The sequence below is a fragment of the Pogonomyrmex barbatus genome, unplaced genomic scaffold (assembly GCF_055798465.1).
Source record: "Pogonomyrmex barbatus isolate J1 unplaced genomic scaffold, ASM5579846v1 scaffold13, whole genome shotgun sequence".
NCBI classification, from domain to species: domain Eukaryota; kingdom Metazoa; phylum Arthropoda; class Insecta; order Hymenoptera; family Formicidae; genus Pogonomyrmex; species Pogonomyrmex barbatus.
The window spans coordinates 2316373-2341963 of NW_028297109.1; the positions used below are offsets into that span (position 1 = coordinate 2316373).

General features: G+C 41.0%; 3 protein-coding genes across 9 annotated transcripts in view; 2 read left to right on the plus strand and 1 right to left on the minus strand.

Moving 5' to 3' along the window:
• HnRNP-K (Heterogeneous nuclear ribonucleoprotein K) overlaps positions 1 to 25591 on the minus strand; it is a 58586-nt gene that overhangs the window by 6347 nt on the left and 26648 nt on the right. The window contains exons 6-8 of the mRNA XM_089072272.1: positions 25247 to 25319; positions 24950 to 25060; positions 70 to 242 (exon numbers count right to left, since the gene is read on the minus strand). Coding sequence (XP_088928398.1) covers positions 70 to 242; positions 24950 to 25060; positions 25247 to 25319 — 357 coding nt within the window. The remainder of the gene's footprint in view (positions 1 to 69; positions 243 to 24949; positions 25061 to 25246; positions 25320 to 25591) is intronic.
• On the plus strand, positions 3404 to 6530 carry LOC105423256 (uncharacterized). 6 transcript variants are annotated; one of them, XM_089072291.1, is made up of 4 exons: positions 3404 to 3729; positions 4137 to 4443; positions 5342 to 5735; positions 5999 to 6530. In XM_089072291.1, exons 3-4 carry the CDS (start codon positions 5348 to 5350, stop codon positions 6142 to 6144), a joined length of 534 nt encoding a protein of 177 aa, XP_088928417.1. In that variant the 5' UTR covers positions 3404 to 3729; positions 4137 to 4443; positions 5342 to 5347; the 3' UTR covers positions 6145 to 6530. The 6 variants fall into 6 exon arrangements, with proteins under 6 accessions (XP_088928417.1, XP_011631241.2, XP_011631243.2 ...); XM_011632939.3 differs by lacking the exon at positions 3404 to 3729 and adding an exon at positions 3754 to 3962; XM_011632941.3 differs by lacking the exon at positions 3404 to 3729 and adding an exon at positions 3754 to 3926.
• LOC105423257 (cytochrome b5) lies at positions 8524 to 12987 on the plus strand. 2 transcript variants are annotated; one of them, XM_011632944.3, is made up of 2 exons: positions 8524 to 8720; positions 9867 to 12987. In XM_011632944.3, exon 2 carries the CDS (start codon positions 9901 to 9903, stop codon positions 10291 to 10293), a length of 393 nt encoding a protein of 130 aa, XP_011631246.1. In that variant the 5' UTR covers positions 8524 to 8720; positions 9867 to 9900; the 3' UTR covers positions 10294 to 12987. The 2 variants fall into 2 exon arrangements, with proteins under 2 accessions (XP_011631246.1, XP_011631247.1); XM_011632945.3 differs by having other exon boundaries at positions 8524 to 8708.

A 25591-nucleotide genomic window follows, 5' to 3' on the forward strand; every position in this document is an offset into this window, starting at 1 on the left:
AAATCATCCTTTTGTGCCCAACAAGAAAGATCAGCGTTTGTTCGCACGTGCGAAATGTAACGGTGTAGCTAGCAAAGATATATGGGGAAGCCATGATCTCGTGATATACTCACGGTCTTAATGGTGGCGATCAATTCACGTATGCATTCGATGCACGTCGTGGGTTTCCCACAGATGCTGATGAGGCGATCCGTGCTGCGGGGGCAGGTGTTCGAATAGATCTTGATTCTGGCTCCGGTTTTCTGAAACGGCAAAAGATATTTGGACGCGTTAGATGTCTAAGCGCTCAAAGATCGGGACAGAATCTGAGAAACTCTCCGCGTATGAATTTGCATTTGAAAAGACGATCGCCGGCTATGATCTTTCTTTATGGTCGGCAACTTGGAGAAACTAGCTAGATTACACTATTCTCAGGATAAAATCCGCGTTTCTCGACTTGAATGCAAACAGCATGTTTTCGCAAGCAGAAATTTGTCGTTTCTTTAAAAAAAAATCTTGAAATTTCTCATCCTGTGTATTTTTATCTCGTTTTTCTTTTCACCATTTTTATCTCGTTTTTCTTTTGACTGATAATCGCCGATGTAACAGAGCTAATAACTCGACTTTCCGTGTGTGTGTGTGTGTGTGTGTGTGTGTGTGTGTTGGATGATTCTTTTTAATTACTCCGGTAACCATGAGTCACGATCGGGGTGTGATACTCCGTCTACTTGCTCGACAACTCTCACCCACCCCTGGTTAACGACTTAACGATGCTCGAATGTTTTCGTACCCGCTCTACTAATCCGCGGGCGCTCCGCTCTTTGCCGCGCGTGGTTTCTAAGTAATACCCCGGGACGACAATGGTCAGATCGCGTGCTGATAGCCGCTTAACAGTCTACCCGTACTTTCCGAGAGATCGCGATCACGCCACGTCGAGACGGCTAAGAGCAAAAGTACAACTGTGCGGTGGCACTTGAATTTTTCTTGAACCAGTTTGACCTGTCGTTTGCGTCGTAAAGATAAACCTGTACCTCTTTTTCAGCGCTTTTTCGGTGTACTATCATTTGAAAAACGGTTATAAGCATCATAAGATCTGACTCAAAGAAATCAGTGTGGCGAATTATTTCAATTCCGGATAAATTCGTTCGCATTAGAAATAGGTGAAGAACTCACTGAGCCTTAGTGCTTAATCTGTGTCGCTTTAGTTTGCGAAAGTCTCACCGATTCCGTTTAAGAGCTTTCGATGATGATGACATGACGCGATTTACTCACCGTGGACGAAATGAAATGTTCTGAACGAGCAGTTTTGTGCATTAGTACGAGAATGGAAACGATGAACTTTGACAGACAGTGACGCATACAGAGTGGATGCGCAGGCGGAGGTGTAGCTTTGAGGTAGCGGCTAACGCAAAAACGAAAAATTGCCGATAACATCGACAGCCGTGTGCTCAAACGCGAAATATTCAAAACAGATAACAATCTAGCTCCATTCGTATATGTACACGTGCGCACCGTGTCCGGCAACCATGGCATTGTGCAGAGAAATCGCGCCGTTTAATTACGCAGATCAAAGCAACTCGCTCCCTCCCCCCCCTCCGCCCCCTCCCCTAAACCCCGCCAGCTCACGTACAGGTCCATTCAAACGCTTTCGATGCAGACAGCCCCCCCCCGCCCTTCCCCCGATGATATTGAGACCCGCACGCATTTGGTATCTGGCTACAGCGTTAATTCCAACATGACAGAATCGAAGGGTACATACAAAAAGAGAAGAAGGGGAAGAAGAAGGGGAGAAATGCGCAGAGGCGATTTATATACTTCAAAAATTTAATCGACTCGATTTTTCACACCGCGAGAAATTGCGCGATTTTTTTTTTCAAAGGGAGTCAAGTCAAGACAGCGCGTTACTACGGACGCAACGAAAAAAAAAAAAAAAAAAAAATGATCCGATGAGCCGTAGCGAATAAGTGACGAACAGGCAATATCACTCGTAGATACCTGTATAATTGGCCAATGGAATTTATAAACGGGGAACGAACCGAGAAATAAAAGCTTTGTGTGTCGCATTGTATGACTAGTCATCCGGTTCGAACGTCGGTTTGAAAGAAAAATCGATGGAACGCCGTCGCACACCGGTTTTTGCACGACACGCGCCCGAGTGAAAAGGGGGGGGGGGGGGAGAGAGAGAGAGAGAGAGAGAGAGAGAGAGAGAAGATAAATGTAATTTTAATTGAATTAATTAATTCTGTTGATACGACCAGCCGAATCAATCTCGATAGAAACGAAAATGAGCGCGGATTCTTACACGCGACAGTTTTAAATTGACAAGGATTGTTGTTACAGCCGGCATTATCTGTCTGACATTTCATTTCGCATTCATCCGAGCTTGCAACAGTGTATCGTTAATCAAGTGTTTCATTGAAAATCGAACGTATCGGCCGCGATCTCGCCCTGAAACAAGTGCGTTTCGTTTTATTTATTTCGTAATATCAAAGTGAGATTTATGGCAGGGATAGGAGCTGGAAAACTTTGATAATTAATCGAAGAAGCTCGCTGTAGAGGGAGAGACAAAAAGGTAAAGATGAAAGCTTGTAGTTGTAGTAGCGCTCCTTGACTAGCGTTTCTCGCGAGGAGGGCAGGTGGAGGAGAGAATACTCGAAAGAAACTTCCGTTCTCTTGCCTGGACTTTCCATCCTCTTCGACATCCGATATCGGTAAACTTAAAGAGAACAGCGCGGATCGATCGTTCTTTGAAGAAACCAGTTTGCCGTCAATAGCAGCGTGAAATGTGTATGAAGCGGAGAATGTACGCCGCGAGATTTCGCGAGGAAGCGAGATTAATTTTGATCGCAAATGTTGAGCGCGATATGACGATGCACACCTTACAAAGTAGTTTTGCGACACAATACGTTCCTCAAATGTCCCGCCGTGCACCGTCGTCGCTGCACGGATTTTTAATTTTCCGCAAAGTTTCCGAACTCTTGCTTTGAAACTTTGAGCGATCGCGGAGTTTCTACCCCCTCCCCCTTCGGGAGTGAAAATTTTCTTGAATATTCAAGAGACGATGAAGATAATTAATTCTCCCTCTCAAGTCTCAAGGTCGCGAACTTGAAACAATACTGTCACCCTTGCAAGAAAGAATATGCACGCGTAGGAAAATGCACGCTGGTAATCCTCAGAGAGACCGAAGACTTCTATTTATACCACTGCTCATTCGCGTTCGTCATTTCACGATTACGTTACCGCCACGAGACGCTATTACACACGTAAAGACGTTTGTATTAGAAAATTAAGGTAGCTGTAATGTGCTTATGGTAATTCGACGCAAACATCCGCAGGACTTCAAAGTCCAATCCGGCGAACTGGGAAGATAACCGTACGAGAGCGGTTTCGCGAAAACGGAACCGTACTGCGCAACCGAATTCGCGTTTGCTTAACAGTACTCCGCAGTACGGCGGCATCCGTAGCAAAAGTTTACAAACTTCCACGGCATTACTGCCGGCGTCATGCACTAATCTAAACGTGAATCGTGCTATTCAATTCGACGCGAAGGAAGTTCCGTCCCGCCGCAAGTTCCGCGCTGACAAACCTCCTTTAGCTAAACCGCAATATCGTGATCGCATATCAATATTGTAGCGATTTTAAGTGGATAAATAATAAACAAAATGGCGAAAATGTCCGTTATCGCTCGACACTAATTCAGAGTGACATCTGTCTTCTATTGAATATTTATTTTAATAAGAATTTTGAATTGTACGTATATTATAGCTGTGTTTCCACATTTTGTTTTGTTGACACATTAGTCCGAATTTTCGGATTCTCTTTATTTCCTGACCTTTAGTTCCACATCCGTTTCTTGACATCCGCGAGCAATTTTCAGTAGTAGTCAATCGATTGTCTCAGATAGAGAACATTTAACGAAGATTTAAAATCCATGCCGATATCTGGAGGTGAATTAAAGATTTTGTGAAAATTTTGTGAAAAATGTGCGTAATTACAGTGATCTTTAAAATGAAAAGTGTGAAAAGTGATCTTTAAAATATGTACAAGACAGACGATGAAAGACGATGATATGATGGACGATATCGATATTGAAAAAATTAGATTTTCGCAAATTTTTATCAATTAATTTAATCTACATCGCCATCGATACTTTTCAGATACGACGATACGATTCCATTTAACGTGCGTGGCTTTATTCTGCAAATCATCGTTGGCCGAGTACCACGCATGCATTTTCATGAGATCGTAGTTCATGGAGACGTGAAATCTACTCGCATTCGCGACACATCGTTCGTGAGGAAAGATAGTGATCCGCTTAGCCGTCTCGACTCGCCACTGATCCTGCCAGAGTAACTGTGAATAACTCCGAAGTAAAACACACGAAAAAAAAAAATAAATAAAAATAAACGGCCCATTGTCACAAGAACTGATTCTCGAAATACTCTCCGTTTCTTTCGAATCCAGGTGAGGAGCTACGACATAAGAATCCCGTGACCTATGTAAATGTCAAAAAGTCGTCGCGGACGATCGGGATAAGCGAAGCGACGTACGCGTTTTACAAATCGACCTATCTGGCTATCACCAAAGTACAATAGATCTTCCGAGTCTTCTGGACTTCTTCAGCGTGTATTCCCGACGTGCGTATTTAGATCAACAGATTAAAATTTACATTTCCCATGCCGAACCGGTCGATGAATATAGACCGCTGTGCGATAATCAGAAATCTCACGTCTTGCGTGATCCCTCACGTATGGCGGCATCTCGCATACGCGGACTTAAAAAAGCGGTAGATCGATTAAATATTGACAACGCGCGGTGAAATGCCATCGCGCGGATTCTAACGTCAGTCGAAATTGAATCAAGACGCGAGGAAGGTCGTAATATAAATAAGACACCAACCACTCGATATCGCGCGCCCACACGCGTTTCTCGTCGGAAGTGTCGGGAAAGAAAAAAATACCTCGGAGGGAAAGAGAAATTCATCGCAAACTGTGTGCATATGAATGTGTGATAGGCCGCGAGAGACTCGCTTTCGCCGAAGACATTCGCGCCGAGGAGAAATGAAAGGAAAGCAGCAGCGTGGAGTTCCGGAGCAGTGACTCTGAAACGTGCGAAATACCGAGGACGCGACGAAACGCGTCACCCGTCGTCGTGTCATCGTCGCGTCTTCGTTTATAGCCTGTTTTGCGATTCGCGACCGTGATCAGATCAAAATAAACCGATACTTCGTGTCCCAAAGGTGACGACAACGAAGATAAACTTTTAAGAATCTCCGCGAGGCGATCCAATCGCTGTAAAATCATAAGATCGTCCTTGTCTTATCTCAAGCTTTTTCATAAGACGATCATTTTTTTCTTCTTAGCGCACCATGACGAACCTCTACACGATCGACGAAGTCGGCCGTCACAATAACGACAAGGACCTATGGATCGTGATACACAATATGATTTACGACGTCACGTCGTTTCTGCAACAACATCCTGGCGGCGATGAGGTGCTGCTGAAATTAGCGGGGAAAGATGCTACAGAATGCTTCGAGAGTGTCGGCCACAGTCACGAGGCTATTAACCTTCGTGAGGATTTCAAAGTTGGAGAGTTAATCGATGCAAATAACGCCGATACATTGAAGACAGATCGGCAGAAAACGTATGAACAAAAGGTAGATCAGCAGAAGATCACAGATCGACAGAAGGTAGATCAACAGAGGACGGATCTTCTTCAAGAGATAAAAACGAAGGAAAATCAAACGAAAGCAGGTTTGATAATTCGTTCCTTTTCTCGATCATTTGTCCAATATTAGAATCGCGAGGGAGTTAATAAACGCTTGAATTTATAGTCTTATATTCTTAACATGTTTATATTTTACATTTGCAGTAGCTTGAAACGTTTTTTTGCATCAAGTTTTTTATTTGCAACATTTACGTCATCAGCAAATCTAGAAATTAATAAATCTATAAATTATTTGCCTTTTAATATTACTACTCTTTTAAAAAATTTTTATTTTCTTCTTTATTTATAGAGATAAAACAATTACTGAAGAATGATGATTGGCCGTATGAAGAACCACAGAATGAAACATCGAAATGGTTTTGGTTATTTGTTATCAGTGCCGGTATAATAATTAACGCTATAGTAATTTACTACTTACGAAATTCAATATTATAGATGATTCACGTATGCTTTAAAGCGATTAATTTAAAAAACGCTAAAATTTGCAAGATGTTATAATTTTCAAAACTATTAAGTTTTATTTCTCCTGTTCGTTAAATCTTTTAAGTAATTTAGTATCTTCGATGTAAATCTATTCTCGTTTAAATCATTATTTTATCAGACATGTATTTAATTTAAAAATTTATTATTCGTTATATAAAGATAAGAATATAAGTTCAATGAGTATTTTTTTGTTTTACTTTCTTTTCTTAAATGATAGTGATAGTAAGATAAATTCTATATTTATTGTCTTGTAATTATTGCGGCTAATTTTATTGTTACATGTAATGTGTAATAAAACGTTCACTATAAAATAAAAAAAAACTTTCGGAAAGAAATAACTTGATAGAGGTCTAGCTAATTTATGTAATTTTGGATATCCAATTTTGACACACACTTTATACACGCGATTTCAATTTTATTTCACCGGAAACGAGACATCACAAGGGAAAGTCATGTTTCAAAAATGGATCATATGCCATTCACGATAATTTAAATGCAAAAAAACCGTCATCTCGGGCAAATAGCCGAAATTATGAAATAGACGAGAACAAAATATTTCTGTCTATAAACAATATACAAATTATCAGATATTTTGCATCGTCATTCGCTGCTATCGATTTCAAACTTTTATTATTACAGAACATTGTTAAAAAAAAGAAATATATAATTTTATACGCAATATATTTATATAATGTACAAGGTCTTTTAAAGTTCACGTCCACAAAATGGTCAGCACGATTTTCTGCATCAGAAGAAGCAAATCCTTTTTCTACAAATAATTGCATAACTGACATCACTATAATGTATGTTCTGTGTATATGTGTTCTGTGTGTGTGTATGTGTGGGGGGGGGAGGGAATAATTTAATCATTAATTGTTTACATAAACACACGCGCGTGTATACGATATAATGGAGCATGATAGTCGAATTAATCAATCGCATTTTTCATAAGCATGTGATTGTAGCAATGAAAAAGATAAATATATACATTTATATATATATATATATATATATATATATATATATATATATATATATATCGATTGCAGTAACGTAAGTATAAAAAAGAAAAAAGGTAAATATGTACATTATATATATATATATATATATATATAATGTACATATTTACCTTTTTTCTTTTTTACACTTACGTTATTGCAATCGGTACATATGCCTACAGAATTACGATCGACCAACTCGATTTATCGCGCTTATCTTCCTGCGACTTGCACGGCGTCACCGTGACTAGACACTTTTGCATATGAATCGAACATCATGTTGCACAGTACGAGAATACACATACAGAAGTAGGCAATCTTACACACAAAAACATCATGAAAATCTAAACACTATTATTCTTATTGCGTGCCTTCTAGTTATAATGCCGGATAAAACTTTCGAGAGACTTCGCACTGCAATTAAATGATTATCATAAGAATAGTCAAAGATAAAAAATGATTAAAATTGTATATATACATAACTTGTTTATCATCATATATATATAACTTTATTATCATATATATAACTTGTTATGCTAGCTAAAACAACTATGTTAAGTTTTCATGAAATACAGTAGAATAAGTATGCAAATAAGTACTTTTTCGTTTTGCATGTCTACCATTACATATATTCTGCGATAAATGAAAATTATTTGTCAGAATTTCTTACAGTTCGAAAACTAGACGCGATAAAGCGAAATCACTTTCGACGTGAATCGCACGAAAAAAAGATACATTTATTGATGTTTCTAGATACTTTATATGTTACAACTGATAAACTTGAATCGGCAGAAATTGTCTCATCAGCTCGGTGCGATCTCTCTGCCCTACAAAAGTCTCAGAAGTGAAACGTTTCGTTTCAGTTTTTAAATTTCAAATTATAAATCGGCTGCAATCTTGCATTTCTTGCACCGTGCATTTCAAAGCTATTCTTACAAAAATGCACGATCAATAACGATCTGTGATCGTCGTCTGTCATATCACGAGCTTTCCGAAACGAGGCTCCGGATCATTCCCCCGATAGATTTTTTTCAGGAAGAACAATGTATTATTGTTGCGAACTGTACAGTGTATTATTTGCGTGAAATCTTTATGCAAATCGACCAATTGATGCTACTGCAGATATTGGTCGATTTGCATAAAAATTTCACGCAGCGTTTAACGCAGCGTCAAGTTATCGTACACTTCCAAAGCACGATGACGCAGTTGGCAATGCCGGAGCTGGCCTCCAGATAACAGGAAGAGAGTCGCTGTCGATACAGTGGGGTCCGAATGTCGAGAAAGAGAGAGAGAGAGAGAGAAAGAGACGAGAACAAGGAGGGGATCATAGAGCTGTACAGGCGATAGGCTGGACTTGGCAGTGCTCACGCGAATACAGCTCCGAGAAGAGGTTCTCGCGCGCGACGTCTCTCATCCTCCCCGGAAGATCATCGAGATTCGCATCTGCATCTCGCGCGTTTTTGGATCTGCGCGTTTTCTCCAGTCAGAAAAGCCAAAAGTAATCCTTCGTACTCGAAGGTAAGAGAGGAGGTACGTGGCGAGCGACGAATTCGAGCGATCTGATTTCCGATCATCTCCCTCGAATGAACTCTTCCTCGCGAGAAAAAACTCGACAAACCTCGACGAGCAATTCGTCAGTGAGGGAGGAACGTGAGAAAGGGTTCTATCTCTTTATTCAACAATTTCACCTCTCAAATTCGTATGTTCTCCTCGATGACGATCTCCAATCTCACGAATGGACGTCACGAGGTGGTATTGTCGCGAGTGTACTCGTCCAACGTATTTGTGAAATTTGATTGTAGGAGAATCGCATCTACGTTTCCTCAAAGAGACTAATGCATACATACAAACATACATACAATTTCTCGATGGTAAAAAAACAACGGAGAGCGAGAGACGTAGATTTCACTCACGGGGAAATATTTCTCTTTTTTTTTGACAATATTTTCCCCGCGGAAAATTATGCAAAGTGCTGAAGTTATGTAAATTTCAGAAAAGCTAATTAATTGATGGTCTCCAATCTTACATTGGCGTGGCGTTCGACTCCTTGGAAATTCCTATTTATTGAAATCGCTGTGTAGCGACTCTCGAATGCATTGCTCTTCGGACTGATAATTAGATATACATAAATATGCATAAATATCCAATTTATCGTGTCACGAGATCAATATCGCGTGACGAATGTTTGTTCGTTACATCCATTGCGTCTCAATGATTTGTCAAATCATCCCAAGACATTATCATTCGAGTATATAATAGATTATATCTTGGTAATAACAATTTTAGCAGCGTGATCGAAAATAACCGTGATAGCCCGTAACCAACTGAACGCCTCGTTATGCAATCACTTTGTTGACCTTGGCATGATTACATTGTGCTCGTACATACCATACATGCGTGCATGATATAGTATTTCTAGATTTTCTTCTGACATTACTTTCTGATGTAATAAAATAATTGCGCTATGAATAGGCTTTTAATCGAATATCGCGATAGCAATCGTAGCTTCGTCGTTATCGAGAAATTATCGAGAAATTAATCAAAGATCGATCTGAATCGCACTTCTGTATGACGGATACATTCTTTCGCATAATGCAAAATAAAAAAAATAATACGTTGCGTAATATCCAAGTTCCGACGAACGAAATATCTCTAATCAATTCTATTTTTCTGCAGATCGATTACGAGAAATAAATAACATCAACGAGATATGGCGGAACAGACAACGTTCACACGGAGTGAGATCGAGAAGAACAACGACAAAGACAAGGTCCTCATCATCTTGCACGATAAAGTATTTAATGTTCACCGTTTCCTCAATGAGCATCCGGGCGGCGAGGAAGTCCTGCTGGATCACAAAGGCAAGGACGGCTCCGAGGACTTTGACGACGTCGGCCATTCGAAGGACGCAATGGAATTGATGAAAACGTATCAGGTTGGCGTGCTCGTCGAATCGGAAAGGTCAAACAAGCCGCCAAAGAAGGGTTGGGTGGCGGGATATAACACGAAGCAGTCGGAAAAGTACGTTCAGCCCGGCGTACCTTTCTATCTACTCATAGGCGGAATCGCGCTCGTAGTAGCCCTCTTCTTTTACGCTTATTAATCGCTCGGTCCGCTAAAATTAACCCGCGAGAACGCTATGTGTGATAGTGCGACGGATAAGGTGATACGGAACGATGTTAGAAAAAAAGAATATTTTTCCTAATGCCTCTATAATATCCTCAAAGCGTAACTCTGTAATCATGTTTCATTTCTTCGAATGGAAAAGAAATCTTATTTTGTATATGTATTTAGCAAATATCTTTGGCTGGATTAATGTTAATGTTGTTCATCTTTAAATGTTGTTAAATATCTAAGCCATAATATTTTTGTATATGGATAATGTAAAAATGTAAAATTAGGACTAATCGCTAAGAAGATAGCAATATGTGTGTGTGTGTGTATATATATATATATATATATATATATATACACACACACACACACATATATATATACATATATATACATATATTGGTACATATTATATATATATATATATATATATATACATATACTGGTTAAAAATTGCTACTGATTACATAATTTTATATATATATATATACATACATATATATATATATATATATATATATATATATATATATATATACATATATAATTACGTAAGAATATCAGTAGCAATTTTTAATAAAAATAGAGAGGGTGTTTTCATGTCGAGTTAACTGGAATAGTTACATTGGACGTTCTTATGTAAATTATTAAGTAAAACAAATCTTATCTAGAGACTTGTAACGTCAAACCTTGTGTGTAAGTCGCTTTAATTCAAAATAATCTACATATACAAATCGAATAAGTTAAATAGAAATCGTTTTAATAGCACTACGATTGTCAAAAGTTAAACTAAAACGAGGGCAAATTTTGTCAAACATAATAATTAATAATAATAAAACTAACATAAACTAACGTTTAACTTACATGAAAAAACAAAGACAGAATATAAAATATAATTAATGATACCAAAAAACAATTTAAATGATAATACGCTCAAAATATTTGACAATTTTTTAGGGAATCAAACATGTTAGTATATACATATATTTTATTTAATTTAGATTTCGTAAAATCATAAGCTTATCAATTTCAAAATGATCAAGAATAATGTTTTAATTAAAAATAATTTTTTATAATTTTTATAATAATATCTTAATACAAAAGATTAAAACTATAATACTGAATAATTAAAACAAATTACAGCTGCGCATTAAAAGCTAACGTGGAAAGAGATAACATTAAAATGACCGATTAGTCCTATCATTTCAACAAATTGTTTTCAACGTTGTACATATTTAAAAAAAATATCTTATCGTTAAATCTTAATAATGTTATCGCTTTCACAAGTTAAAATTCATCATTTTTAATTTTTATTCTTAAAAATGAGAATATATACGCTCATGATTTTATCTACATCTATATTTTTATTTAATAGTAGATAAATCCCGTTGTCAATTTTCATATTTATTTTTTAGATATCCGCTCAAAATATTCTACAGAATAAATTATATTATTCTGTTTTCTATTTCTGTAAAACGATGCGTTACGACTGCTAAAGAGATCTATGCATTTTCACGATCTAGTCAATGTTTCTCATTCGTTTGTTCGCAAAAGGAAACGAATGAATGAATAAATCACTCATAGTGCTCGGAGACAATTAATTGGGGGAATTAAGCATGGAGAAGACCAAGTGCTAGTTGATTAATTGGTTAATTGGAGTATAAAAATTTAACAATACATGCAAACACATGTGAACTCGAGAAAGAAAGAAAAAATGTGGGAGAATTAATAGAACCACAATTCAAGATTAAATAATACATCTACATGTTATTCGCTAACATTTTTTTCCAAGTGATACAAATAATAATTATATCTTTATAAATTGTATTGCATCGCGGAAATGCTTTTCAGAAAGGCGGCGCGAGTTGTTGTTTGAATAAGAGTTTTTTATTGTATTCATAACTGTTTGAGCCATGCTCGTTTGAGGTGCTCCACGTAATTGTTATGCCTATCGACGCTAATTGTAACTCTGACTGGATGTTACTTGTCCGTGACCGCCCACGTGTCAGTATTTACACGCCGACCACTCGGGGGTACGTCGCTTCCCCGGACAAGTGATAGAAAGTGGTCGCATTGTCGTACCGCCACGTCCGACTACCCCCGTCGGGGGAGAGAGAGGGGGGGGGGGAAAGGGAGGAGGGAGGAGGAAGGAGGGGAAGAGGGGCGCGGTGACATATGTGGAAAACCGCATATCCTGTCAACCGTCGACCATCTGCTTTACATACTGACTTCCGGCGCCGACAGAAACTTTGAAACGTACACAACTTTCTCTGGGTCGCGGGATTCTTCAACTCTCATAATTCTCTCTTTCTCCCCCCTTTCCACCTTCTCTCTCTCTCTCTCTCTCATAATTCCATGAATTTTTATCTCCTTTTCTTTCTCTTTCATCTCTTTCCACGAATCCTTTGACGATGCGCAAAGGGATGGCACACTCGACATGATAACATCTCGCGTGTTGGAAATATTGTATCATTATCATATGATAATCGTAACCGTTGGTATTGTCTTGCTGCTTCACTCGTTGTTAATATCCTGTTCTAGATACGAAAGTGCTAAGTAACGGTATAAAAAGACAATAAATAATTAGGTAAATTAGGTAAATTAAGACAGACAAGTAAGATCACCCTGACCTGAATATAAAATTATTCTTTCGATACCAAATAATTACAAATTATGCAACGTTCGCCATGTTTTTCTTCCAACTCATCCGAGACGCTCCTTTTCCCTGTCGCCGACAGTAAAGGATCGTTTACATTTAGGAGACAGGGTGGAAATGCGATTTTTTTTTCTTATTTCTATTTGCCGACCTCTCGACGGCGCTCTCTTTACGAGGAAGCGGAAACTCGATACGGTCCCTTTGAAAGATCATGATTCCATTCCTCTCGAATTGCTCCTTTTCCAGCCGGCGAAATGTAACTTTAAAAACAGCGACGCATGTTTCGGCGCGAGGTGAACGTAAATTTTTTAAAGAACTTAATGCACGTCGTTAAAAAAAAAAAAAAAACCACCAAGGTAATGCAATTCGATTGAATTTTGGCGTTTCAGAAGCAATTTTTCGCTTATATTCTATTTTCGATTTCACGGTTGTTCATGAGCCGTTAAATTACATGGCGCAAGGATTGACAAGAAGTCGACGGTCGATAAATAACACCATATGATAATTTAAGCGCTTCCGCGCTGAATAACGTAAGAACACATCACGGAGTCGTTCGGTCGTTTTTACGAGGCGCGGAAGAACAGAGAGAAAAATGAGGTGCACAAGGAAAGAAAGCGAGTCCACAGTGAGACGGGAAGGGGATCCTCAAATGGACGTAACGAGTTCCCGGCAGTTTCCCGGTTGCTTCTTGCTGCCGTCCACCCTCGCGCTTACTCTCTTCTCTCTCCCGCCCTCACTCTCGAAAAGCAGCAATTTTTCCAATCCTTCTTTGATAAAGCACTTTAACCGAGAGAGAAAGAGAGAAAGAGAGAGAGAGAGAGAGAGAGAGAAAGAGAGAGAGAGAAAGCGTCGTAACAAGACGTTATTTTCCTCATTGTGTGACGAGGAAAATAAACGGGAAAATACCGGCGGTAACAGGTGCATATGCAAAGGGGGATAATAGAAGGAGAGAGACAAAGTACTCGAGCGTTCTCGGAATCGTCTTAAGGCGTTGCCGCCGTCACGTCGGCGGCGGCGGGGGGGGAGGAGGAGGAGGAGGATGTAGTAAATATTCTGGTAAACGTGTGGCGCGGCCGGTCCCGCCGAGGACGGCGATATTTCACGCGTCGCGAGATGAGCGCGCGGCACGCACGCGGATTTATGCGGCAAATTGTTTTTCGCTCTACTCGTTTGCGAGCTGCCTGGCGTAAGGAGCGCACATGAGAAGCCCGCGCCGAGGCAGATGAATACGATAAAAAACTTAACTGCCCGAAGGATAGGTAGATCTATCTGGTCTTCTCCTTCGCGCCGTGCAGTTTGCAATATCGCTTGATTAATGAGGGACGGAGGATGGGAGGAGAAGGGGAGAGGGGGATTTATCCGATAACTCTCGCGCTCTCAAAAATCGCGAATGACGACTCGATCGATTTACCGACCACGCTGCCCGTTTCTCCTTTCGCGGGATATATATATATATATATATATATATAAAATCGCGATGCAACCGAGCCGACTTTCGTGAGCTCGATCAGTTGCTGCGAGCGAAATTGCAACCAGGTTGCGAGAACCCTGTTTGCGAGACGCCGGCGAACGCGACGGAAAACCGTACGATCAAATGGATTTTGTCGTAACGCTGGAATGGAATTCTGAAATGCGATTTGGTTCCCGTTCTGCGGAATCTCCATTTCGCGATATTGTTCTCAGATGAATGAACAAAATTGTCACTCGACGCTCCGTCCTTCGACGGAAATGAGAAGGGTACTCACCGAAAGGAAGAATAAGTCGATCGAGAAATCTCTCGATTAGACAGAAAGAGCGGGATATCCGGCGAAATTCTACGGAGATAATCGGGACGGACGATTATACGGAAATGTCTGTTTGCGGCGGCACATGTGCGAGAGACGACACACGCGCAGAAAACATCATGTTCGGGATTGCGTCAACGCTCGGGGTGATGCGGATGAAACATTGATCCGTGCAGATTATGGTACAGCCGTTAGAGCAGCGGAAGTGCCTAAAGTTTTCAGAACGTGGGCAAGTAGAGAGTAGCACAGAGAACAGCACGAGGTCGAATAATGGGCGTTGCAGCCATCGGCTGTGTACGCAGCTTTTCGAGAGTGTTTTAACGAACTCCAGACGGCATCGTCGTGGACGAGAAACGGAGGGGAAAGAAATGCTGAAGGGCATTTTTTTTCTCTCGGCTGCGAGATCGGCAAATTGACGAGAGCTCGTCGAGAGGCTCGATCGATCGTCGACGACGATGATCGAGACGTTGGAGTATATCGTCGGATATATTCTTCAATCGAAAGTACTCTAGTAGTATTTTTTTTTCAAATCCCGCGACGAACTATCTGCTCAAATCTTCGAAAAAGATTTTTCATGCAAAGAGATATTTTTACAAAAATGTAGAGAATTTTTATAAAATATAATTTTAATAAAATACAACAAAAAGAATTTGCATATATAAATATAAAAATTGACATTTGAAAACATTAAACATAAATTTTTCCAAACTTCGTCTAAAAATCTCATATCATACTTTATATAACTCTTATTCATCATTATTCACAAAATAATAAAACAAAATTTTGACAAAAATTTTTTTACGAAATTTAGTTTTTCCCCAAAAATGCGATTTAATATATAAAATTTTTAATTGTCTAATATAAATACGATACATGTTAAATATGCTATGAGATGGAGAGAAATTTATCATTTTTCTATCCCCGCTATATGTACAATTTCCGGTTTCACAACCGGTCCAGTTCTCACTCACGATGATGATCAAAGACGACGGTCACGTGGTAGAGCCTGTTCGTTTCGGAGAAGCCCAGCTCCTCTCAGTGGACAGTCTAATATCGCTAAAAGCTTTTTAATAAACAGTCTTAGAGTTCCGCGACGAGCGCACACCGACACATATGTGCCAAGGTATGCACACATATACACATGGGGCAAATCGCCTCTATACGAGATTCCCATGGGAGAGGGTTGGGGGTACGTTCTAGTCGAAAGAGCACTAAAGGGGAGAAGGGAGAAAATAAAGTGGTGCACAGGACCGAAAGAGGCATCGCAAAAATTCGCTTTTCGTAACCCAGCAGACGCGATGTATGAAAATGTAGTTCATGGATAGAGGAGAGGCAAAGGAAGACAGGCGAAAAGGACATTCATGGGGGGGAGGGGGGAGGGAAGAGAAGAAAGGGTGACAACGTATGACACGGAGAGGGGATCTGTTTATTTTACGGAGTGGAGGTTAAGACGTACGATATTGTCCTCGGCAAAGTGGCCGGGTTCTATTTTCGAGATCCTATTCCCTCCTCCTCTTCTCTTCTTTCTTTCTCCCTTTTGCTTATATACTTTTTCATCATCCGTTCTTCGCGAATATAAATTTTCAACCGAGAAGTATGGCGCAATGACATGCGAGCTCTCGTTCGCTTTATTTTTTTTTTCTTACTCTTTTTTTCTTACTATCGCCCTCCTTCGCCAAATCGAGCACGAGAGCCTTATCACGAGGAAGGAAATTATAATTATGTCGCATCTATCAAAACACAGTAATATGATTTTAACTATTTAAAAAGAAGCCGAAAATGATTTGAAAACTAATGTTTAATGTGAAACAATTTTTCCATCAAGCTTTAATATAACGATGAAAAATTTGAAATAATCATCGTTATGCAAAAAGATTCTCAAAGTATTTTAGCAAAACAAGCACCGATACAAATTAACGTGATAAAAAAAATCACCGCTATAAAAAGTTTCAACGAACAAATTCATGTCTCGACGGGACGCAATTTAAAATAAAAATATGACATGCTGGAGGAAAAAGAGAGAAAGCGAGAAAGAGAAAAGAGAGGTTTGCCGAAATCCGCTCCTTTCGAAAGATGCGAAAAGTGTACATAATAAAAGCTTCCGGATCAATTTTCTCCCGTTTCCACGTGCAAACCTAAAAAGATTTCGATTCTTTCTTCATTTTCTTCTCCGCTCTGACGTGAAAGCAAAGAGGTTTATGTGAAAATCACCGATAAAAGTTTCATCGATATATATATATATATATATATATATATATATATATATATATATATTCATCTATTTGAATGTTCGTCGACAATTTTTCATCGTGGCAGATATCTTTTCTCGATTTTCAAGTTACATTTGATATCAGGCAAATGAATTCGTCAGCTTCAAGAAATATTGCGACCTGAAAGCTGTTACGAGAATTTTGTGTACGAGAATTTTTTACCTTCGAAATGCAATAAACCAAAAATTTCTGATACACAGAAATCGATGTATGTGCGCCTGGATGTCGGACAAACTTGGCGTCGACGAAATAACGTTCGCGAAAATATTGTAGACAAAACCCCATAGTCGGTGATTCCGATAAAAAAACACACGAAAGAGACGTGCGTGACCTACTTTTTTCTTTCTTTTTTTATTCAAGTTTCCAATCGTTTCCATCTGACTGGTAGATTCGACAAATCTACACCATTTCTAGGATGCTGAGGTCGATGAAATGTAATTTTCACCGAATATCGCGCGTGAGGTAATCCGCCAGTAAAAAATTTCATCGGCGCTTATTTCCCATTACAATAAACTATCGCTATATCACGAGCGAAATTCAAGTAGATCGCTTTGAAATTTTTCAAAAATGACGTCAACACATATTTAAAATTTCTATTTCGAAATATCTCTTCCCTCTACACGACTTTTAAAATAAATCAAAATCAATTATTTAAATAAAAAAATCGTAGAATCTGAGTTTCAATGAAATTGAATAAGTATTTTTGTGCAAGATTAAACTTTGGAATTAAAGGCGAATCGAACCCCAAAGTCCTTTCAGGTTCGATAAGTATTGAGAGAGTAGATATCGCTCGGGGGTCTCTTCTTATGGGCCTAAACGATAGGATCGGAATGTCCGATAAAATGGCCGTTAAAGGAACAACTTCTCTCGTTTCTCTAACTCTTTATCTAACGGGGGAGAGAATCCGGGGTTAGCTAGTTTTTCCCAGTTCCGTTTGCACATTCGTTTGCACATATGTTCACATTGCATCCGACCACACATGGCGATAAAGATAACACGAGATGACAAACCGATATGAGAAGGTACTTCTGGAGAAAATGAAAGAGTATTTCCAGCACAGAACAAATTTATCAATCAAATCGCGTAACTGATCATACGTAAAAAAAAAAAAAAAATCCTTACTATGAATAATGCGCTCGATTTGCAAAAAACACAAGAGACAAGCGGAGGAAACAAAGATTATTCAGCGTCGATGCTCTGACGATTTGCATTACGAAACAAGCAGAAGCGGAAACAACGCAATATCCTTTCCCTCCGTATACATTATACAGATGCAGCTAAGGCAAATATAGACTTCCCTTTTTGTCGATTCCTTTATTTTTCTCCACGGTTTCTTCACTTTATCTCAACATTCCATCCCCCCCACTCTCTCTCTCTCTCTCTCTCTCTCTCTCTCTCTCTCTCTCTCTCTCGCTGTTTTAATAAACAGTTTATAAATCTTAATGCAAACTCCACTTTTTGAGCCCGCGTTTACTCGCAGACTCTCCCGACGCGGGCAAAAAGATAAATATGCCTCTTTCCTGTATCTACAAGCCCGTATGTATTCGCTTCCGTTTCTGGTTAATGTTTGAAAGTTTTGTTTGATAGATCTCGATAAAATTTTTGTTTAAAGTTACAACAACGGCAAAAAGTTGTATACTAAATTCTCTGAACTTAATAAACTTTGTTAGTGGGAAATTTCAAGAGTTTCTACATTAATATGACGAAATGCACTTCTCTAATGAACAAAACGAAAACAATAATAACAGAGTATCTCGAGAAAAAGTTTGATATTTCGTAAACGATTAAACAAATGTAATCGAGCACGCCGTCATATAAATTAATATCGGTCAATTAACGTACCCATAATCGACGAAGATGCAAAAATTCCGCGAAATCTTCCGAATTGCGTGCACTAAAAGCATGCGTTGCTTTTCGAGCTAACCGAATCCGAGCGAAGAGAACGTGCGAACGAACGTGCGAACGAACGACTACTGAAAAGGCGGTAGGGCTCGTATATCCGTCATGCGCTCCTGGCTCGATTTCGGTCGCTGTCACGACTCCATCCGGATTTCATTCAACCACAAAAGGGCCTCGCTGTTCCGCTCGCAACCACATTCACTTCCGCCGCGCGACGCTTTTCCAGTTAAGTCGCCCTTGGGACTATCCGGCACTTCGATCAGATTGCAAATAGTTGGAATATTCGACAGTCGAATAGAGTTTTCGATATATATGTCGATCTGTATATATGTCAATAAACCCTGTCAACCTGACTCAAAATTGACGATATCAACGATTTCTACCTGCTCTTTCCTTTCTTTTCATCTTACGAATCGCTCTATTTTTCCTTATACAATTTACCTACATTAACGATTTTTATTCGTACACTTGAGCGTACGCTCGAGATAATTTCGCGACATCTACAGAAGGTCTATTTCTTTCTGTCTTGCAGCAATTCGCTGTGGATCAGCAACATTGACGAGATCAGCTACAGGACACGAGTCGCGGCACAAAAGAGGGGAAAGGAAAGGAAGGTTAAGGTAGCTCGGAGACTCGTCTTGCCACGCTGAGCGTCATCGGCAAGACTCAGAAACTGGAGGCTGCACCTGGCGTAGCAGCTGCTCGGAACCGTCCGTTACCTGGTTCGGCAGCACCTGTTCGGGATTGCGTGCGGCTCGGAGTCTTCAACACCAGAAAGGCCCATAGCAACACATGTTGTCCGCGAGTACTCCCTAGCACGGCAAAAGAACGTATGATTGAAAGAATAGGAAAAAGGAGAGGGAGGGAGGGAGGGAGAAAGAGAGAGAGAGAGAGAGAGAGAAAACTCCTAGCTGGAACGTTTCGCGCCATTCCTCGTGCAACTTGCAGCTGAAATGATACGTCATCGTCGTATTTATTACGATTAGAAAAGCAACGATGTTAAATAGGCAGGAGATTGAAAAGGCTTCTAAAAGTTCCTTTTACGAGAGATACTCGCTCGCTGCGATGTTCCCTCCCCATTGAAAATCGTCAAATATACACCGATGCGGATCGTACACGCGGCACAAACATTTTGATACTTTAATTAATCGTACAATTTAATTGAGAGGCCGAATCAAATATTTCGCAGAGCAAAACGGGCGATTCTTCTCGCGACGGTCAAATCAACATCGCGGTTGTTTGAATCGTGCTCTCTCGTGTCTCGCTCTGGTTACAATGCGTTTATAAAAACGCATGCCATTTATTTCAACCGCTCATATTTACCCGCGCAATCGTGTTTCTCGGATAAATAGCGTTCATCTAATTGCGAAACTGAAATTGTACGCGATACAAGAGTGGTTATTCGAAGTACGCGTAAAAATCCGTAATAAAAATTATTTATATATTACGATTGATTTAACGTGCGTGTGCCCTTTTTTCTCGATGTAGATGTAAGAAGCAATCTAATATATAAACGTAATATGATGAAAAAGATCATGTAAACATCGAAAAAAAAATAAAATACAGTGGAGAACGCACTCAAATGTAATTTTACAGTCTGCGGTGCAATGCGTTTCGTTCTTTCTGCCTTTATCTCGCTTTACCTCTCCCCATATCCCAACGCACGCGGTAGACAAAACGGCGTCGGCGGATAATAAAGGCATCGCGTGTGCATAATTATCTGGTGTACCTTCCTGGAATTAATTTCGAGCTTCGCTGGAAGAGAGCTTTTTTTGCTCGCCCCTGTCCGTTAACTCGGTACGTCGGCCTCTCTCCTCATTCGCCCGTTAAACGCACGAAACTCGCGAAACGGCTTTGACTACCTCAACAAGGCGAGACAACGAGCGGAAGAAGCTTTTTCTCGCTTCGAGAAAAAGCACCGCGTTGCGAAGGAATGCGCCGAGAAAAGTACTCCGCCTGAGTTAAGTTTCACTCTCTTTACGATCCGTGCCACCGCCACGTCGTGATGAAGTTTGTCAATAAAAAGTTAGAGCCGTTAAAGGAAACAAGAGGGAGAAAAAAAAGTGTGTAAAAAAAAAAAAAAAAAATGAAATTCTCGCGTTCGTATTCGCGTCGCGACCTGTTGCCTCGACCGATTTGCCTCGAGCCGATGACGACGAGCCTCGGTAGCGGTCTTTGCGGAATTAACGCGCGGCTTGGATGACGAAGATCGAAGATCGAAGCCGCGACCCGAAACCCACGCAATTGCCATTCGTGTGGCAACGCAGATCGCATGCGGTTATAGATATACACGGCAGACACGTCGCTGCGTGATAGAACGCGCTTCCCTGATGACACGCACACGTGTGGTTAGCACGCGACGTCGAGCTGCATTGTGAGTGCGCCTAATGATTAGCCACCGCAAATGGACATATGGCTTTCCTCGTGTACATTAATACGGTCTGCCCCCGCCCCGACGCACGCCCGTGTACTCCGAATCGCGCGTGGTCTTTCCCCAGAGGGGAGGGGGGGGGGAGGAGACGAGCTTTTCCCGATCCCGATTTCAATGAGCGAGACATCGACAGCACCGATATCACCCGAACCGACCAGCGTTTTTGTTCGATTTGGACGAACGCTCGCGTTGGCACAGGCATGACGAATTTCACTCGGTATCACCCAGCGCAGCCGCGAAACCTTTGCAAAATTAAATGGAACCTCCCGAAATAGGAGTTTTGACTCAATTGACAGGTCGCCGATTTTTTTCGCCGATGTTTGTCGAGTTTCTCTCTCTTTCTCTCTCTCTCTCTCTCTCTCTCTCTCTCTTTTGCACCGTGGCAATGTGCGATTCTATCCGGCTGCGCGAAACGCGAGATCCATGAGAGAAATGATACTCCGTGATATTTTGCAAGTTTCATTCTTGCGCGGTTACGATCATGAACAAACCCACGTGCACGAAAATCGTTAGAGACTGAACGTGAAACCGGTTCGACGGTTTTGCTCATCCATTGATGCTGAAATCGTGAACCTTTTTGTCGTGTACGATCGTGTTCGCATTATATTCACAGATACGAGCGCATCGCGTCTCGTGACACCATCGCGCTTTGTGTCATGCATATTTTCTCTCTCGCATCCCATATTCTTTTCACAATTCTTCGGACGTCGTTATCGAGGAGTATTCGGGCCTATCGGTCATTCTATTTGCATGGACCTCGTATCGTCGGAAATTCTGTTTCGATAATGCCGACGGAGAAAAAAAATTCCGGAACAAATGCGCGGATATTCGGCGAATTTTTCAGTGCAGCTTCGTCTCAGAAGGTCGATTAAATCGAGAATGTTAAGAGTCTCTCATACATAAATGTTTTCGAATTATTTGTCGTATGAAAGCGCATATTGCTTTGCAATTAACTAGTCTAGTTATCAAGCGACTGGGAAACTCAAGGGAGGTTAATTAGAGGTGTGATAAACCCACAACCGTGGGGTCCCGCGCGCGATGGTCGGAACACTCGATAAATTTCGATCGCCCGCAATTCTCATTGTCGCACGCATTGTCCGCGCGTAAACGCACTGTCGTATCAGCCGCGTAAATAATTCGCGCGATAAATCGAGCGCACAGTCGGACAACCTTTCGCGCGACAAATTTGCGGAAAATTGCCATCTATTCAAGCCGCATTTCAGATTGCGACTTGACGTTTTGAAAATCTGCACCATTTTGTTAGCGCCTAAGCGGATAAGTCACGGGAAGGATCGTTTCCCCTCCTCCCTCCCCTTTCCCGAACCGTCGGTCGGAAAGGGCAAAGAAAATAGAATTCCGGACAATTGCGCGCTTCGTACTCGCGTGGAATAATAAACAACCCATTCAATCTTTATCTTCCTGCCGATGGGAAAACGCCGGCGATCAGCGAGCCCCGCGTTTTCTGGCAGCGAGACGGAATTCTCGATGACACGATAGGAAAAAAAAAAAAAAGAAGAGAAGAGCGCGCCGGAATCCCGTTCGAAATCAATAAAGTTATCCCTACCCGCTTCCGCAGAATCGAAATAAAACGACTCGGCGATGTCGCCGAGTGGCGGTGCCGTGTCTTCCGTTCGACGGGAGTAAAGGTAGAGGATCCCCCAGTCTGACTCGTGTGGCGGATGCTTTTATTATTATCTATCGTCGTACCGAACGTACAGCGAACAATTTTCCTGTTTTTCATCTCGCGAATCGCGCCAGATTATTCAGGCATGAATTTTGATTGGCCGCCAAGCGAAACCGTCGGAATTTATTTCATTTGTTGCGCGGGACTTTGCAGAAGATTCCGAGGCCGTTTAAAAAGTTTAAAACTCGCCGCGCCGGGCGCATAATATAAAACATTTTTTTTCTGATTGATTAAAAGAATTCGCTGTTTTACCTTCATCTTTTTGATGTAACGTCATGTTGTGAAACTCGATTGTTTCGTCTCTCCTCTCCCATCCCGAGCAATACGTTTAAATGTATTATCTGACGCGGCAGTTAACTAAACTCTAATAGACTAATTATCTCGGCTGCTCTTCACCGGGGAGGATGTTAAGGCTGACGAAATTACGAATAAGTTTTCAGCAAATTGCCAAACAACATTATTCCGCGCGTTGCGCCATATGGAGTTTGCTAAATTCGCTTGCAGCCGGATAATGACGGCAACGGCGGAGAAATACGCGGTAAATAAAAATTATCATGGGTTAATACACTCTAATTAATTAACCAGCACTGCGAAAATACAGCCGATTAAAATTGCATATCTCACATATTATGTTTAATATTATTACATACGATTGCCATTTTTACGTATGATCGCTATTTCAATTAGTCTCATTATGCTAATAATCGCGATATTAAGAAAATAACTGCGGTACAAATGCAGTGGCGTTGCAACAATTCGATTATTTATGTCATCTTCCAAAATACGAACTTTTTAAAATAAATTCCAGTATGTCAATGGAATAAATCGTCGGGTCGATGAAAAAAAGGAACGAATCTTTCGGAAGAGGAAGAGGAAGAGAAAGAGAGATATGCAAAGTGACGAGAGAGACTAAGTGAGAGGCAAAGTGACGGCACTCCAACTCGAATACTCACTGATTCGAGGCGGGACAAAAGCTCGGTCGGTCGGCTACGTTTGGTTTTGTTTCTCGTGAACGCGAAAACGTAACGAGCCACTTGGCCACGTTGCATATTTCAGAACGGGCCAACTAGCCAGCCAACCAGCCAGCCAGGCAGCCAGCCAGCCAGGGCGAGCCCTTCGCTGGAAAATCCGGATGAGTGTGGAGCTCGTTATGTAAAATCGAGGCCACAATGTCGGGGAGAGATTGCTAATTAAAAAGGATTTAATTGTCATTCCATCGGGCCACGCCGTCCTTTGGAACGGAGAAAACAAAATGATCTTCTCTCCCGTCGATACGAGTCTTTAAATAACTCGCGTGTCCTATCCTATGAATCTACGCGGTGTCCAAAGTATCGTTCGAGAAATATCCATTTCGATATACGAGTAGCAAAAGTTTCCCCGTGTGCCCATAATTAAATTGAGAGAGTTTAAATACATTATAAATAAGATCGTTTCAAACTTTTGTGTCTCACTTCGTTAATAAGTTTATGTACGCTTTACGTAAAGTTCATAAACCGATCGCGGTGTTTGCGTTCGTGGAAGCGAAACTTGGCGTCGGTGAATTGTTAAAATAAAATAAAAGCTCCAACGCTGAGAGCCCCGGAAAGGGACGGATTTACTTCCAAGCTGTTGGCGCTACTACTTTGATATCGTACCAATTGATAAATTAAATATCTGATACTCGATGGTGAAGCTAACGTGTAGTTTGAAAATGTAAAAAGATTTCAGAGACAACAACATTTTTCGTCGGTTGCTCAGTTCTTTGCTTTTTGCGCTTCGGAACTCTTCGCATTTTCGATTTATACGCGGCTGTCGACGGCTCATTCTCATGCAAAATCGCCTAACGCGGTAACGAGCTGCAAAACAGCTGTTTGCCAAGAACGCGGAAACGCGTTATGTCACTTTACCAGTTCTGAGTAATTATCAAGCGAGAATGACTCACCTCGCGGAGCTCCTTGATCTTCAGGCCTCCTTTGCCGATGATACATCCCGCTTGGCTCTGATGTACCAACATGCGCACGTCGATCTCGTCGCTGCCGTGACGAGAGCCATTCTGAAATCGTGTCTACAATAAATCGTGGAAATTTAAGATACATGTTTCTGCTGCTTGTAGCAGGGAGAGTCGATCGACGCAATCCCAAACGAGCGGGATTGCGACGACGAACGTGAAAACGCGTGTATCGTTGATGAACAAAATTCAAAAAGAGGCGGACAAGGACGGAACAACTTCGGCACTTACCTCCTCCAGATTAGGTACGACCTCGTTCAACACTTGCAGAACAGTGGGCAGGTCCGAACTGATGGTGAGCACCCTAGAATCAGAACAGCTCCCAGAATTATGCCGAACTTGGTGCGGCATGGATTTCGCGTACGTGCTATATCGACCATACAGCCCCGTGCGAATGACGTACGTTGTGCGTACGAAAACGCGTTCGCGTGTGATTACATCAACCAGCGATGCCACCCCCCCCTTCCCCCTCCCTTTCCCATCCCCCAATTTTCCACGTGCGTATTTCGGTGTCACCCGTTAGAGCGCTTTGAACAGAGCCAAAGTGAGTGAGGCGTCAATGAAATTCCAACGCGC

What these genes read in the sequence shown, in the direction of transcription:
- LOC105423256 (XM_089072291.1), top strand. Translation starts at nt 5,348, where the DNA reads ATGACGAACCTCTACACGATCGACGAAGTCGGCCGTCACAATAACGAC. An exon ending in GGAAAATCAAACGAAAGCAG is followed by an intron (nt 5,736 to 5,998) that starts GTTTGATAATTC and finishes CTTTATTTATAG; the next exon opens with AGATAAAACAATTACTGAAG.
- LOC105423257 (XM_011632944.3), top strand. Translation starts at nt 9,901, where the DNA reads ATGGCGGAACAGACAACGTTCACACGGAGTGAGATCGAGAAGAACAAC.